The sequence below is a fragment of the Aethalodelphis obliquidens genome, unplaced genomic scaffold, assembly GCF_003676395.1.
Source record: "Aethalodelphis obliquidens isolate GAN/ISIS:26980383/991018 unplaced genomic scaffold, ASM367639v1 scaffold14, whole genome shotgun sequence".
Classification (NCBI taxonomy): Eukaryota; Metazoa; Chordata; class Mammalia; order Artiodactyla; family Delphinidae; genus Aethalodelphis; species Aethalodelphis obliquidens.
The window spans coordinates 28,084,351-28,099,154 of NW_020837958.1; the positions used below are offsets into that span (position 1 = coordinate 28,084,351).

A 14,804-nucleotide genomic window follows, 5' to 3' on the forward strand; every position below is an offset into this window, starting at 1 on the left:
TATGGTTTTCTCCGGGTATATGACCAGTAGTGGGATTGCTGGATCATATGGTAATTCTATTTTTAGTTTTTTAAGGAACCTCCATACTGTTCTCCATAGGGGCTGTATTAATTTACATTCCCACCAACAGTGCAAGAGGGTTCCCTTTTCTCCATATCCTCTCCAGCATTTGTTGTTTATAGATTTTCTGATGATGCCCATTCTAACTGGTGTGAGGTGATACCTCATTGTCATTTTGATTTGTATTTCTCTAATAATTAGTGATGTTGAGCAGCTATTCATGTGCTTTTTGGCCATCTGTATATCTTCTTTGGAGAAATGTCTATTTAGGTGTTCTGCCCATTTTTAGATTGGGTTGTTTGTTTCTTTAATATTGAGCTGCATGAGCTGTTTATGTATTTTGGAGATTAATCCTTTGTCTGTTGATTCGCTTGCAAATATTTTCTCCCATTCTGAGGGTTGTCTTTTCATCTTGTTTATGGTTTCCTTTGCTGTGCAAAAGCTTTTAAGTTTCATTAGGTCCCATTTGTTTATTTTTGGTTTTATTTCCATTACTCTAGGAGGTGGATCAAAAAAGATCTTGCTGTGATTTATGTCAAAGGGTGTTCTTCCGATGTTTTCCTCTAAGAGTTTGATAGTTTCTGGTCTTACATTTAGGTCCTTAATCCATTTTGAGTTTATTTTTGTGTATGGTGTTAGGGAATGTTCTAATTTCATTCTTTTACATGTAGCTATCCAGTTTTCCCAGTACTACTTATTAAGAGACTGTCTTTTCTCCATTGTATATCCTTGCCTCCTGTGTCATAGATTAGTTGACCATAGGTGCGTGGGTTTATCTCTGGGCTTTCTGTCTTTTTCCATTGATCTATGTTTCTGTTTTTGCGCCAGTACCATATTGTCTTGATTACTGTAGCTTTGTAGTATAGTCTGAAGTCAGGGAGTCTGATTCCTACGCTCAGTTTTTTTCCCTCAAGACTGCTTTGGCTATTCTGGGTCTTCTGTGTCTTCATACAAATTTTAAGATTTTTTGTTCTAGTTCTGTAAAAAATTCCATTGGTAATTTGATAAGGATTGCATTGAATCTGTAGATTGCTTTGGATCGTATAGTCATTTTCACAATATTGATTCTTCCAATCCAAGAACATGGTATATCTCTCCATCTGCTGGTATCATCTTTACTTTCATCAGTGTCTTATTATAGTTTTCTGCATGCAGGTCTTTTGTCTCCCGAGGTAGGTTTCTTCCTAGGTATTTTATTCTTTTTGTTGCAATGGTAAATGGGAGTGTTTCCTTAATTTCCCTTTCAGATTTTTCATCATTAGTGTATAGGAATGCAAGAGATTTCTGTGCATTCATTTTGTATCCTGCAACTTTACCAAATTCATTGATTAGCTCTAGTAGTTTTCTGGTGGCATTTTTAGGATTCTCTATGTATAGTATCATGTCATCTGCAAACAGTGACAGTTTTACTTCTTCTTTTCCAATTTGTATTTCTTTTTCTTCTCTGATTGCCATGGCTAGGACTTCCAAAACTATGTTGAATAATAGTGGTGAGAGTGGACGTCCTTCTCTTGTTCCTGATCTTAGAGGACATGCTTTCAGTTTTTCACCATTGAGAATGATGTTTGCTGTGGGTTTGTCATATATGGCCTTTATTATGTTGAGGTAGTTTCCCTCTGTGCCCACTTTCTGGAGAGTTTTTATCATAAATGGGTGTTGAATTTTGTCAAAAGCTTTTTCTGCATCTATTGAGATGATCATATGGTTTTTATTCTTCAATTTGTTAATATGTTTTATCATATTGATTGATTTGTGTATATTGAAGAATCCTTGCATCCCTGGGATAAACTCCCCTTGATCACGGTGTATGATCCTTTTAATGTGTTGTTGGATTCTGTTTGCTAGTTTTTTGTTGAGGATTTTTGCATCTATATTCATCAGTGATAGTGGTCTGTAATTTTCTTTTTTTATAATATCTTTGTCTGGTTGTGGTTGTCAGGGTGATGGTGGCCTCATAGAATGAGTTTGGGAGTGTTCCTTCCTCTGCAGTTTTTTGGAAGAGTTTGAGAAGGATGGGTGTTAGCTCTTCTCTAAATGTTTGATAGAATTCACCTGTGAAGCCATCTGGTCCTGGACTTTTGTTTGTTGGAAGATTTTTAACCACAGTTTCAATTTCATTACTTGTGATTGGTCTGTTCATGTTTTCAATTTCTTCCTGGCTCAGTCTTGGAAGGTTATACCTTTCTAAGAATTTGTCCATTTCTTCCAGGTTGTCCATTTTGTTGGCATAGAGTTGCTTGTAGTAGTCTCTTAGGATGCTTTGTATTTCTGCGGTGTCTGTTGTAACTTCTCCTTTTTCATTTCTAATTTTATTGATTTGAGTCCTCTCCCTCTTTTTCTTGATGAGTCTGGCTAATGGTTTATCAATTTTGTTTATCTTTTCAAAGAACCAGCTTTTAGTTTTATTGCTCTTTGCTATTGTTTTCTTTGTTTCTATTTCATTTATTTCTGCTCTGATCTTTATTTCTTTCCTTCTGCTAACTTTGGGTTTTGTTTGTTCTTCTTTCTCTAGTTCCTTTAGGTGTAAGGTTAGGTTGTTTATTTGAGATTTTTCTTGTTTCTTGAGGTAGGCTTGTATAGCTATAAACTTCCCTCTTAGAACTGCTTTTGCTGCATCGCATAGGTGTTGGATCATCGTGTTTTCATTGTCATTTGTCTCTAGGTATTTTTTGATTTCCTCTTTGATTTCTTCAGTGATCTCTTGGTTATTTAGTAACGTACTGTTTAGCCTCCATGTATTTGTGTTTTTTACCTTTTTTCCCCTGTAATTCATTTCTAATCCCAGAGCATTGTGGCCAGAAAAGATGCTTGATATGATTTCAATTTTCTTAAATTTACTGAGGCTTGATTTGTGACTCAAGATGTGATCAGTCCTGGAGAGTGTTCCGTGTGGACTTGAGAAGAAAGTGTAATCTGCTGTTTTTGGATGGAATGTCCTATAAATATCAATTAAATCTATCTGGTCTGTTGTGTCATTTAAAGCTTCTGTTTCCTTATTTATTTTCATTTTGGATGATCTGTCCATTGGTGTAAGTGAGGTGTTATAGTCCCCCACTATTATTGTGTTACTGTCAATTTCCTCTTTTAGAGCTGTTAGCAGTTGCCTTATGTATTGACGTGCTCCTATGTTGGGTGCATATATATTTATAATTGTTATATCTTCTTCTTGGATTGGTCCCTTGATCATTATATAGTGTCCTTCCTTGTCTCTTATAACATTCTTTATTTTAAAGTCTATTTTATCTGATATGAGTGTTGCTACTCCAGCTTTCTTTTGATTTCCAGTTGCATGGAATATCTTTTTCTAACCCCTCACTTTCAGTCTGTATGTGTCCCTAGGTCTGAAGTGGGTCTCTTGTAGACAGCATATATATGGGTCTTGTTTTTGTATCCATTCAGCCAGTCTATGTCTTTTGGTTGGAGCATTTAATCCATTCATGTTTAAGGTAATTATTTATATGTATGTTCCTATGACCATTTTCTTAATTGTTTTGGGTTTGTTTTTGTAGGTCCTTTTCTTCTCTTGTGTTTCCCACTTAGAGAAGTTCCTTTAGCATTTGTTGTAGAACTGGTTTGTGGTGGTGAATTCTCTTAGCTTTTGCTTGTCTGTAAAGCTTTTGATTCCTCCATCAAATCTGAATGAGATCCTCGCTGGGTAGAGTAATCTTGGTTGTAGGTTCTTCCGTTTCATCACTTTAAGTATATCATGACACTCAAGCACTGTTTCTAAATACTTTATGTACTTTAATTCTTTTCATCTTTACCAGAACCTAGGAGGGAAGTGCTTTTATCACCCCCATTTTATAGATGAGAAAACAATGCGGAGAGATTAGGAATCATGCCCTTGATGGCACAGCTAGTGTCAGACCCTGGCTTTGAATTTGACCCAGGAGGTCAGCCTCCATAGTTGGGCTCCTAAGTCCTATGCCATCCTGCCTCTCAGGATGAAATAGACATTTAAGGGTTTGGTTATTCAAGGCACAAATAGGTCTCGAGGAGAGAGAGGCAGGAAGGTGAGGAATCCAAGGGCCCAGACTGGGAGTCAGACCTTCACCTCACTGCCCACTGACGGGGTGACTTGAGCATGAACGTCACCTCTCTGGGTCCCAGTGTCTCCATCTGTTGGACGAAGGGCTGGACTCCCTCTTCAAGGGCCGACCCACGATAGCGGCTTATAGGTCTCTAATCTAAATTCACATAAGACACAAGTCCTTGCCATCCGGCCTGTCGCTGAGAGCAGATTCTCAGAGGGAAGGAGAGAGGGAGGCCCATAGCCAGCCCTGCTCACTTTTCCAGAAGATACAGCCAGGGGTAGGCAGGGTTCTCTCCGTGAAAGAGAATTGACTCCACATCCTGCCTAACGACTCCCCTTGCCCGTGGATTTGCTGCAACCCTTCCTCTGTCTGCTGCCCTGACACCCACACACCAACCTGGGGTGGCCTCAGAGCTGGGCCAGGCTGGAGACCCCCAGGCTTTTCGGGGTTGAGCCCGGGAGATGAAGGCGAGTGAGGAGGCAGGGCAGGCAGATGCCCGGGGATCCATCTGCGGATATCTGGCCCCCATCTTGAGCCCAGAGCTTGGTTGCTGCATGCTGGGCACAGAGGAGGCTGTGACCTCCCCGTGATGCCAACCACAGGCCCCAGGGGACACTTGGTGTGGCCCAGGTGACTGGTGCTGGCGGGTGACTCCACTCAGTCCAGCGAGGCTGCATGGGCACCTGTCACAGGGCTTCCCCTTTGCTCCCACCTTCCCGTGGGGACTAACTGAGGCTTTGCTGCCCTCAGGCTTAGCATGCCTGGCCCCTCAATCCATGGACCCCAGGCTCCTGCTCTCTGTGTGTGACTCCTGGGAAGACAGTGCTTTTCCGACTCTGCTCCCCCTTCTCCCTTCTCAGCACCTCGCTTGGTGAGAAGGGCATATTATTAGGGATATTGTTCCCACAGCTCCCACCAAGCCAGGTCCCCAGAGCTGAGCGTCCCCCTCCTCCTCCCCTGGCTAGGTTCTGGGGGGAGCCTTACCTTCTAGATAAGCATTACATTAAGAACAGTGCAGGCGCTGGGCAAGCACAGACAGCCGTCCTTTGCCTCTGGGTGCCTGATGTCCCTTCCCCATGCCCATTATGTTGTGACTGGTTTCCCCAGGGAGTCTCTTGAGCAGTATTGTCCTTCTTTGGGGATCAGAGCACTGGGTGGAGAAAAGCTGGGCTTCACCCCCAAAGCCTGGACCTGGCCTCAGGTGGGCACTTGGAGGAGCTGAGAAAGGGCCTAAAAGACCTGAAGCTGTGGGCAATGAGACCTTCAGCAAGGCTGCCCAGACCACCTAGATGTCAGCAGATGCCCCTGCCAGCCACAGATGCCCACCCCTCTGGAACAGTGCAGGATCCAGGGCCAGGGTCCTTCAAATGCTTCCCGTAGCTTCCCGCTTCTCCCGAGCAGGGGTGCTCTGGGTGTCAGGGCTGCCAGCCTCCCCCCCCGAATCCCCCATGCAGTCCACAACTGCCCCCTCACCTCACCACTCTCTCCCCTACCTCCTAGCCATTCACCGTCTTCCTCCGCCCTAAGCTTCTTTCCTGCAGTGACTCTCAAGGGCCTCTGCTCTGAAGCCCTAACACCCTCCCTTTGCTTCCAGGATTTCCGGAAATACGAGGAAGGCTTTGACCCCTACTCCATGGTGAGAGATAGCTCTCCTCCCCTGGGGAGTAACCCCGGGAGTGGGGGGTGGGGGATTACGGTGTGTTTGGTGCGGGTGCACTGTGGGTTCTGAGGGCCCTGGGGATGAGGCAGGGCGTGTGAACAGCCCCAAGGAGGCCCCAGCTGCTCTTCCCTTGTAGGCTCCTTTCAAACAGCATTCCATTGTGAACTCGAGTGTGTGTGTGTGGGGGGGGGGGTGGTTTGCAACAACAGTTACACTTGCTGAGCACTAACTACATACCAGACACTGTGCTGTGTACTTACAAGGCATGCTCTCGCCCAGCCCTCACAATCCCAGGGAAAAACGATCTCTGTGTGTGTGTGTCCATGGGGCCCCCATGGGGCCTGGGACCTCCAGCTGAAGACTGATGGGGATGAGGCTGTGCAAGTTCCCCTTGACCGTGTGTTCTGTGGGGCCCAATGTCCCACAGGTGCCTGGCTTTCCCTCCCACCCCTGCCCCCACCTGCATCCTTCAGGCAGGCATCCTTCATCCCCGCTGTCTTTTCCCTCTAGTTCACCCCGGAGCAGATCGTAGGAAAGGATGTCCGGCTCCTGCGCATTAAGAAGGTACCCGGGCACATGGAGCTCAGGCGGGGACCACGCTTCTTTGTCCCTGCCCCCTCCCATCTTGGTCCCTTGTTTCTCCTACTTTCAAGGTGACTCCTGGAGGACCCCTCAGATTCCCACTCTCCTCTTTCCCCTTAGGAACACCCCTTGCTATTGTAAGACCACACCCCCAGGCCCCGCTTGGCATCCATGCCCCATTTCCTCCCTGACGGCACTGCCATTGCCCCATGGCTTCTCCCGCCCTGTCTGTGGCCCCGACAAGAGGCTCCTGGGCGCCCAGGTGCCCACAACCTGTTGTCTGCTTGGCTCCAAAGGCCTGTTTTCTTCTGACCAGGAGGGAGCCTTAGACCTGGCCCTGGAAGGCGGTGTGGACTCCCCGATCGGGAAGGTGGTCGTCTCAGCTGTTTACGAGGGCGGAGCCGCTGAGCGGCACGGTGAGTGGGAACCAGCCAAGCCCCAGTTTGGGGATGGTGCTATGGTTATACAGGATCCTCCAGGAAAGCAAAGAGCAGCCTTCTGGGAGTGGGCTGACCATTCTGAGGAATGCCCCCCACCTGGGTCCGCCCACTCATGCATCAGTCCCACATGTTACCTGCAGGCATATGACAGTGCCAGGATCTGCAGGCACACGGCAAACCAGACACCACTTTGCCCTCCGGGGGCTCCCCATCTAGTGGTGAAAACATCCTCAGAATTGCCAGGTGCTGACGATAACAGTGTGGTCTGCTGTGGGCTGGCAGAGGACTGAGAGGGTGGAGGGATGCTGTGGGAACTCTGAGGGCCCTAACCTATCAAGGGAAACAGGGCTGCTGGGAGGGCTCCCTACAAGGGTGATACTGAGCTGAGCCTTTAAAGATAAGTTGATGCTAGCCTTGCAAAGGAGGGAAAGGGCTTTCCAGGCAGAGAGGACAGCACAAGTAAAGGCAGAGAGAAACCATCAAAACGTTACCCGTCCTTTTCATAATGATAAGAGGCAACATCTGTCAAGAACTAACCTCGTGCCAGATGTTATTCTAAGTACCTGCACATTACCTGTGTCTGAGTAATCATGTGTATTAACTCATTTAATTCTTACAATAGATACCGTTAGTACTCTCATTTCCCATCTTAGGAAACTGAGGCACAGAAAGGTTAAGTATAATACTTGTTCAGGACCCACAGCCAGTAAGGGATGGAGGCAGGGCTTGAACCCAAGCAGCTTGGTCCTTCGCTTTACTGCCCAGCACCAGTGCCACCCCTGCTTGGGACCTTCTGCAGCCCTGCCCCCTCCCACCCTGTGTCTCTCCTGTGGCATGATCTTCTTGCTTGGCTTTGATCCCCTTACCAACAAAAACACCCCTGCTGATGAGTGAAGCCTTTGTGGACCCAGCACAGACTTGTGCCTCAAACGATCAACCCATTCACCTGACACTGTCTGAAACTCCACCGTTAGTGATTCCTTCTTCCAAGTCTGGGCAGCTTTTCAGTACTCCTGAGTCCTTTGTGGAGGAATAGGTGCCCTTGAAGGAGGAGCCCCTCACCTTTGCAGGCCAGAGCAGGGAATCCCAGAGTCAGATCCCTTCTCTGCAGCGCTAGGCTGGAGTCTCTCCCACAAGCCAAGGTGGTAGAATGGAGGGTGGGTGTGGGCCTGAGGCAGGAGGTGGAGTGATGCCAGTCACCTGGGCACACTGGCAGCCAGGCTTCTGTGGGTTGCTAGGGCGAGTCCAGCTCTGCCACCCCGGGCCTTGGTGACCTCGGCTCCTCACAGCCACACTTGAGCCTTCATTTCCGCCGTAGAAGGGGGGCCTGCTCAGCTAGGCAGCTGCCATGGCCCACCGCTGCCCACCTGGCCAGTGCGCTCCACCTCTGTCCTCATTTCTTGTGCCAGCTGAGGGAAGGGCTGATGCTGGCCCCACCTATCTGCCATGTCTAGCAGGGAAAGAGGACCAGGATGGACGGGTGGCTTCCTGGGCCCTCCCCACCTTACAAAGCCCCAGCCCAACCACTGCCTTATTGGCCCTGAGGCTGCATCTTGGGTTTGTACAAAGTGAAAATGAGGAAGCTACCTCTCCCCAGGCCCACTGTCCAGAGGAAACTGCTGTCTACAGTTCGGTTCCACACTACTTTGGACATACAAGCAGCTGGTGAAAGTTCTCCAGGAGCACATGTGTTTTTTTTTGTTTTTTTTTTTTTAACATCTTTATTGGGGTACAATTGCTTTACAATGGTGTGTTAGTTTCTGCTCCATAACAAAGTGAATCAGCTATACATATACATATGTTCCCATATCTCTTCCCTCTTTCGTCTCCCTCCCTCCCACCCTCCCTAAGCACATGTGTTTTAAGCCACCCTAGCCACCATCTTCAGCAACACACATCATAATCCTGTGGACCTTCATGCCTGCAAGGCTCCTGAGTAAACTATTTCAGCATAGCACAGAACGTTCTGTGGACACCAGAACTGGGAGAAATTGCTCCAAAAAAAAAAAAAAAAGAAGAAAGGGTTCTGAAGTTGAAGATGTGTGTTAGATCTACTTCTCAGAGAGCCACAAGGCATATTAGCATATTCAAGGTTCTGACAAGTCCTGCAGTGAGTAGCTCTGTTTAAGCTTATAACGTCAGCTTTTCTCAAACTACTTATTAGATCACAGGTCCGCTTATCCAGGAGCACCTTCAACATCACTCATCACTCATTTATTCAAGAAATATCTATTGAATTCCTATTTTGTGCTAGGTATTTTGTTAAGTGCTGGAGATATAGTGGTGAACTAAAAAGACAATCCCTGCCCTTATGGAGCTGACAGTCTGGTAGGAGGGACCACCAGTCAATAAATAGATTATATGGTTACAAATTGTGAAAAATGCTGTGCAGAAAAAAAACAGGATACTTTAATAGAATAACAGGAAAGTTCTTGAGATTGAGTGGGCAGTCAGAGAAGTCCTCTCAGAGTTTTATCTCAGACTTGGAAGAAGAGGGAAAGAGCGAGGGCAGGTGCACCAGATGGGACAGCATGTGAAAGCGCTGAGGCAGGAAAGAGCTCAGTCTGCTCAGGGACCTAAAGCCGACCAGCACGGCTAGAGCACAGAGAGGGACGACGGCTCATAGAACTAGCTTGTGTTTCTGGTAACCTCCCTGGAAATGCAGGTCTGCTTCCCTCTGCAATCAGAGGCCCATACAAAAGCTGGGGTGGCAATAATTCATCACTGGTGTCCCGATTCTACTGAGCTGGGGTGAGGGTGTGTGGTTGGGGTGGGAAGGAAGTGCCCCTTGAGCAACCTGGTCGATTGTTTCCCTTGTGCTTTCTGAGCCCATATGAGCTTTCAGAATCCAAGTCAGGCCCCTTCTGCAGCCCTACAGTCACTCCCCGTTTTCCGTGTACAGCCCAGTTGGTCAGTCAGCCTTATCTTCCTGCAGGTGGCATTGTGAAAGGGGATGAGGTCATGGCCATCAATGGCAAGATCGTGACGGACTACACCCTGGCTGAGGCTGAGGCTGCCCTGCAGAAGGCCTGGAATCAGGGGGTAAGAACAATCCCCCTCCCTTTATCCCTCCCTCGCCTGCCTGCCTCAAACCCTGGCCTCTGCAACCAGGCCTTACAGTCAGGGTGCCCCATCCCAGGGCCGATATCCAAGGTCCAGGTAACTCTTGGGTGACACTCACATACCCTATCCAGCCAGTGGTCTTAATCTGACAAGATAGAATTCAGAAAGTCAGTTTCCAACCTTGAATCCAAAAAAACAAGTGGCACAGATAGACTCCAGAAGACCAGATGTGGCAACCCACCCAAGAAAAACTCTTAAGGTCTTCTCTAAGTACACACCAAACAGGAATCAAGAGAGTGCTTGAAAGCATTAATAGAAATAGAGGGCCCAAAATGGAGGAGGGGCTGGTGGTTGTTTGCTCTGGCTCATTAGACACCCACCTGGGTCAGGGCCACCACATAAGGTCTCCCTGGCTGTGCACTGCACAATCCGAGGGGTGCCCTCCTACAGGCTACAGTGTGAATGGTGCTTGCCCATGTTGTGCAATGCACAACCTGTGCAACTGTATGCAGGCAGCCGAGTCTGAGGTATTAAGTTCAGTGCCGAGGACGCTGACCGGATGGGCCTGGGACCCACATGAAGGGATGTGGAGAAGAGAAGACTCACGGGTAACATGATGACTGTCTTTAACTATCTCAAGTGCTACATTAGGGTAGAGGGAGCGAAAGTTTTCTGTGATCTTGAGGGCAGAATTGGATTGGATGGAGGGAGGTCCTGAGGAGAGATTTCCGTTCAATGTTAGGAGCTATTGCATGGTAGAGGGGCCTAGTGATATTTCACAAAATTTTTATTGGATACACCCAAGCCAAGGATGCACAATGATGGATAAGCTAAGGCTGGCAGTGATGCCATTGAGGGGATTCAAATGTTAGGAGCAGAAAGCTAGGCCTGAAGTTCCCCAATTGGCTGTGCATCAGAATGACCTAGGGACTTCGTTAAAAATGCCGTTTCCCAGGACCTAACCTCTGATTTCCAGGCACCAAGTCCATGAATCTAGAATTTTAAGCAATTCCCCAAGTGATTCTGAGGTTGATGCCTGGCCAGGCTCTGCAGATCAGCATTTGGGAACTTGGTGTCATTCAAGGACCTGGCAACCCTGGCTTCTATGGTTCTGAAACCTCAGAGTCTGGAAGCTTCCCCAGACCATGGGATTGCACAGTGAGGTCCTTCCCCACCAGGAGGACCTCCAGCCCCACATGGGCCCACCCGCCACCCCCAATGGGAAGAAGGCCCCAGCCGGCTGATCCTGGGCCATGGTGCCCGGGCATGGGAATGGAGTGTCAGGGGCGGACATGCCACTGATCGCTGGGCATGCCTCAGAGTCACATGGCTTCTCCCCACAGGACTGGATCGACCTTGTCGTTGCCGTCTGTCCCCCCAAGGAGTATGACGATGAGCTGTAAGTGTGTGCAGGTGCCTGGCCCCCTACCTCCTCTCCCTCCTCCTCCTCCGGGATCTTGGCCACTTTCCCCCAGCCCAGCCCCAGTCCTCATCCAGCCTAACGGAATGGCGCAAGCACACGAAGTCTAGTAGTAATTGATCCTGGAAAGCTCCCAGGCGAGAGCAAGCCTAGAACTAAGTCACTGTCCTCAAGCATTGCCAGAGCCGCCTCCAAGTCGGTCTTGTCCGGATGCTTCTTTCCATGTGGAAAACTGAAGCCCAGAGAGATTCAAGGTCTCAGGCCAAGTAAACAGTGAAGTTGGGACAAAGCCTCAGATTTCTGATTCCCCACTCAGAACTTCATCTCCTGCCCCATCACCAGCTAGTTTAAAGACTTCTGTGTCTTTTGCTCTCTGGAGGGTCTTCCTGCTACATAGCTGCTTTCCTTCATGCAGCCAGGACCATAGGCTTTGGTCCCATCCTGCAGGCTTTCCTTGGCCCAGTCTCTGTCTTTCTCTGCAATTCCCTGTATGGTCTGTCTCTCCCTATGTCTGTTTCATTCCTGTCTCTGTATCTGTGTGGGTCTCTCTATCTCATTCTCTCTCTCTGTGTCCTTCCCCTCCCTCCTGCTCCCCCTTCCTTCCTGTCAATCTCTCTCCCATCCATCCCTCTCCCCTGCATCCTTCTTCCCTTCATCTCTCTCCCTCTTCTCTTACCTCTCCTTTTCTTGCCTCTCTCCACCCCTGGCTCTGAGTCCCTGCTTCTCCATCTTTGCCACCCTGCATCCATTTTCTCTCTCTCTGTCTTTCCGTCTCTGCCCCTGTCTCTCTCTGTGCCTCTTACTGTCCCCCACCCTCACTTCATCACATCACCTCCCCACCCCTGTGCTTGCCTGTCATGACGGTGCCTACCCACTCCCCCTCCCAGCAGAGGCTGAGTCCTGTGTACATCTTAGAGGAATCAAGGTCTTGTAGCAACTAATTCTGGAACCCAGCGTCTAGGCAGGACCTGAGGCAGGAGCCAAGTGAAGGGAGAGGGCCGGTGGAGCTCTGCCTGGAATAACCAAGCCCTATTTTGTGTTTCCTGCTCCGCTCTGTGTATGTAGCTCTTCTCTTCCCTCCTCTGCAGCCAAAAGCCCCTAGCCAGTCTGAAAGCTCCTTGGACACAATGCTCCCATGCTTAGACACGGGTTCCTCCTGCAGCTGGAGCCTGGCAACCCACATGATGAATAGGCAGGCGGGCTGCAGGGCCCCATCTGTCCACGCTGCACGTCGTGGCTGTCTGCTGCGCACGCTGTCGGCAGGTTCTTGGGACTGGTGTCTGGGGATTCACCATCCCTGAAGTACCACCTGGGCCTGCTATTGGTGGCGCTGGAATTCTTTTGGACTCAAAGGCCCTCCCGCTCAGGGAAGCCAAGCAGAGCTCAGTGTGCGGCATGCTTGGGACCTGGGTGTCCTGACTAACCACAGCCCTTGGGATCTGCCCTGGGTCCCACATAGCACCCCAATGAGCAGGATAGAGCAGTGAGCGCCATTCTCGGTTGGGCACAGGCAGTGCCTCAAACCAGGCATGATGGGCTGGGAGAACCCAAAGGAAGCACAGCCTGGGATGCCCCTTCCCTGTCAGCCCCACCCTCTGGGACCTCCACAAAGCCGCCATGCTTGGCCAGAGCCAGGGCAATTAAGAGGCAATTAAAGCTGGTCCAAAGAACCAGGGTTGGCCTATCAGAGTTGTCCATGACCTGTTGTGACCTGCTGTGACTGAGCCCTACTCAGACCAAACTGTCCTCTGTGCCTTCTCTCTCCCTTGACTCTGGACTCTATCTGTGGGACACAGTGGAGCCCAGCTTTGGGATGTATTTCCTGCCCTGTGACAGGGCTGTGCCCATGGACAGAGCTGGTAGGTGGCCGTGAAACTGGGGTTTGGTGTGGCCTAAAGCCCAGAGCTGGCAGCATCGGGGGCAGACCCAAGCCTGGACTTGTTGACTTTTCTGTTACAAGTTTCTCAAAATATTAGGGCCTCATGCTCCCAGGACGGTTGGCCTCAACTGTGGCCGTGGCTTCTGGGATGGCCTCAGTGGCCCTTTGTTTTCTGTCACTTGTCATCTGCTCTGTGAGGGACCTCAGTGCCTTTGCCTCTGGTCCCCTCCTACCTCATCCCAGGTGTCCCTTCTGCACCCTCCCTGGCCTCCTGTGTGCCGTGGCTATGGCTGGGGTGTAGCTGCTTGGGGCCTCTGCACCAAGAGGGGATCCAGAGGTCGGCAAGGCCTTGTGCCTCCAAGGGGCAGGGTATGCCCCCTTTCGTCAGCCTTGCCCTCGGCGCAAGGTGCGCACCCACAAGACCTGCACCCTCCTGCTTTGTTCCGCTTCTCCACAGGACCTTCTTCTGAAGTTCAGAGGAGAAACCAAACCCACCCGGAGAAGCCAGTGAGCTCCGGACCCACCCTCCTGGACACCATGCCTGGAGCCCGCTGAGCCACCGCAGCCTGCAGGCACCCTGGAAACCCACCAGCACCCAGGGATTGCAGACTCCCTCTGGCCCTGAAGTAGGGCTGCATAGGAACACTTCGGGCCACTCCTCTGAAGGCCAGCATGGAGGGAGGGAGCAGCTAGCCGTTCTGAAGAGGCCCCTGCGATCTAGACTCTCCTGTCATTCCTCTGGCTTTGTGAATCTGGGAGACTTCTCCCTTGAACTCTGCTAGGACCTGACTCTTGGGTCTATCCCTCTCCATCCCTCTCCTCTCTCTCCTGCTCTCATTGCTGCTAAGATTGATGCCACAATCTTACTCTGAACTCATTAATAAAATAAACAGACTTCTTTTCCAGCTTATGGGAGTGAGTGTGGATTTGGGCAGCAGATTCAAGGCTGTCAAATTCAAAATCGTGAAGTTTTGGCCCCTATTCAAGAGTGAGAAACAGATCCCAGTGCTGGGATCTGGGACTGACATGAAGGACGTGATCAAACAGCCAGGGGCTGCCTTGGAGCAGCGGGCTAGGGCAGCGGGAGACAGGCTGGGCTATTCAGTGTCTTCTCAGCAGAAGGACATGAAGCAAAAAATGAAGTCCATGTGGCAGGGACTTTACTCAGTTTCAGAAAGTGCAGCTGACAGCTGGAGCCCCAGAGGGTCACCTCAGGGTGTGAGGTGCCCCAGTTTCTCTCACAGCACGGCTACAGCTGTTTTTCCTGAGGTCACCAAGATAGGATGTAAGCAAGGGAGCTGCAGGAGGTCCACTCCATCCATGAAATTACATCCAGAAAAACCTCATGGAAGGAGGCAAGGGCTTGAGGCAGGAGAGTGTAACTCCAAGGGGCTGGCAGGGAGTAAGTCAAAGCCCTCCTGGTTACAGGGCCCAGGGATGCTCTCAGGCTGGCTCCAAGGAAGAGCGTGGGGTCTGTCGGTATAGGCATCTCATGGGGATCCAAGATGAGGAGATGGGGTTCCCAGGCCTCCTGAGAAGTGGAAGTGGATGGTGACTCTGATTTCAGGTGTCTCAGAGGAGCAGCTCTCTCTGTTTAGGCTTCCTATCTCTGCCACCAGCATCCTCAGAGCTCACCTTAAACACAGCCATCACAATCTTCTACCTA

General features: G+C 49.7%; 1 protein-coding gene across 2 annotated transcripts in view; it reads left to right on the top strand.

Annotated features, from left to right (window-relative positions):
- Positions 1-14,043, top strand: part of USH1C (USH1 protein network component harmonin) — a 52,534-nt gene extending 38,491 nt beyond the window's left edge. The window contains exons 16-22 of one of the 2 annotated variants that reach the window (XM_027115268.1): positions 5,689-5,730; positions 6,265-6,318; positions 6,653-6,752; positions 9,712-9,818; positions 10,352-10,447; positions 11,183-11,238; positions 13,596-13,889. In XM_027115268.1, the coding sequence (XP_026971069.1) occupies positions 5,689-5,730; positions 6,265-6,318; positions 6,653-6,752; positions 9,712-9,818; positions 10,352-10,447; positions 11,183-11,238; positions 13,596-13,608 (468 nt within the window). In that variant the 3' untranslated portion in view covers positions 13,609-13,889. Of the gene's footprint in view, positions 1-5,688; positions 5,731-6,264; positions 6,319-6,652; positions 6,753-9,711; positions 9,819-10,351; positions 10,448-11,182; positions 11,239-13,595 lie in introns of both variants that reach the window. The other variant, XM_027115269.1, reaches the window with a different exon arrangement.
- The last annotated feature ends 761 nt before the right edge of the window (positions 14,044-14,804 follow it).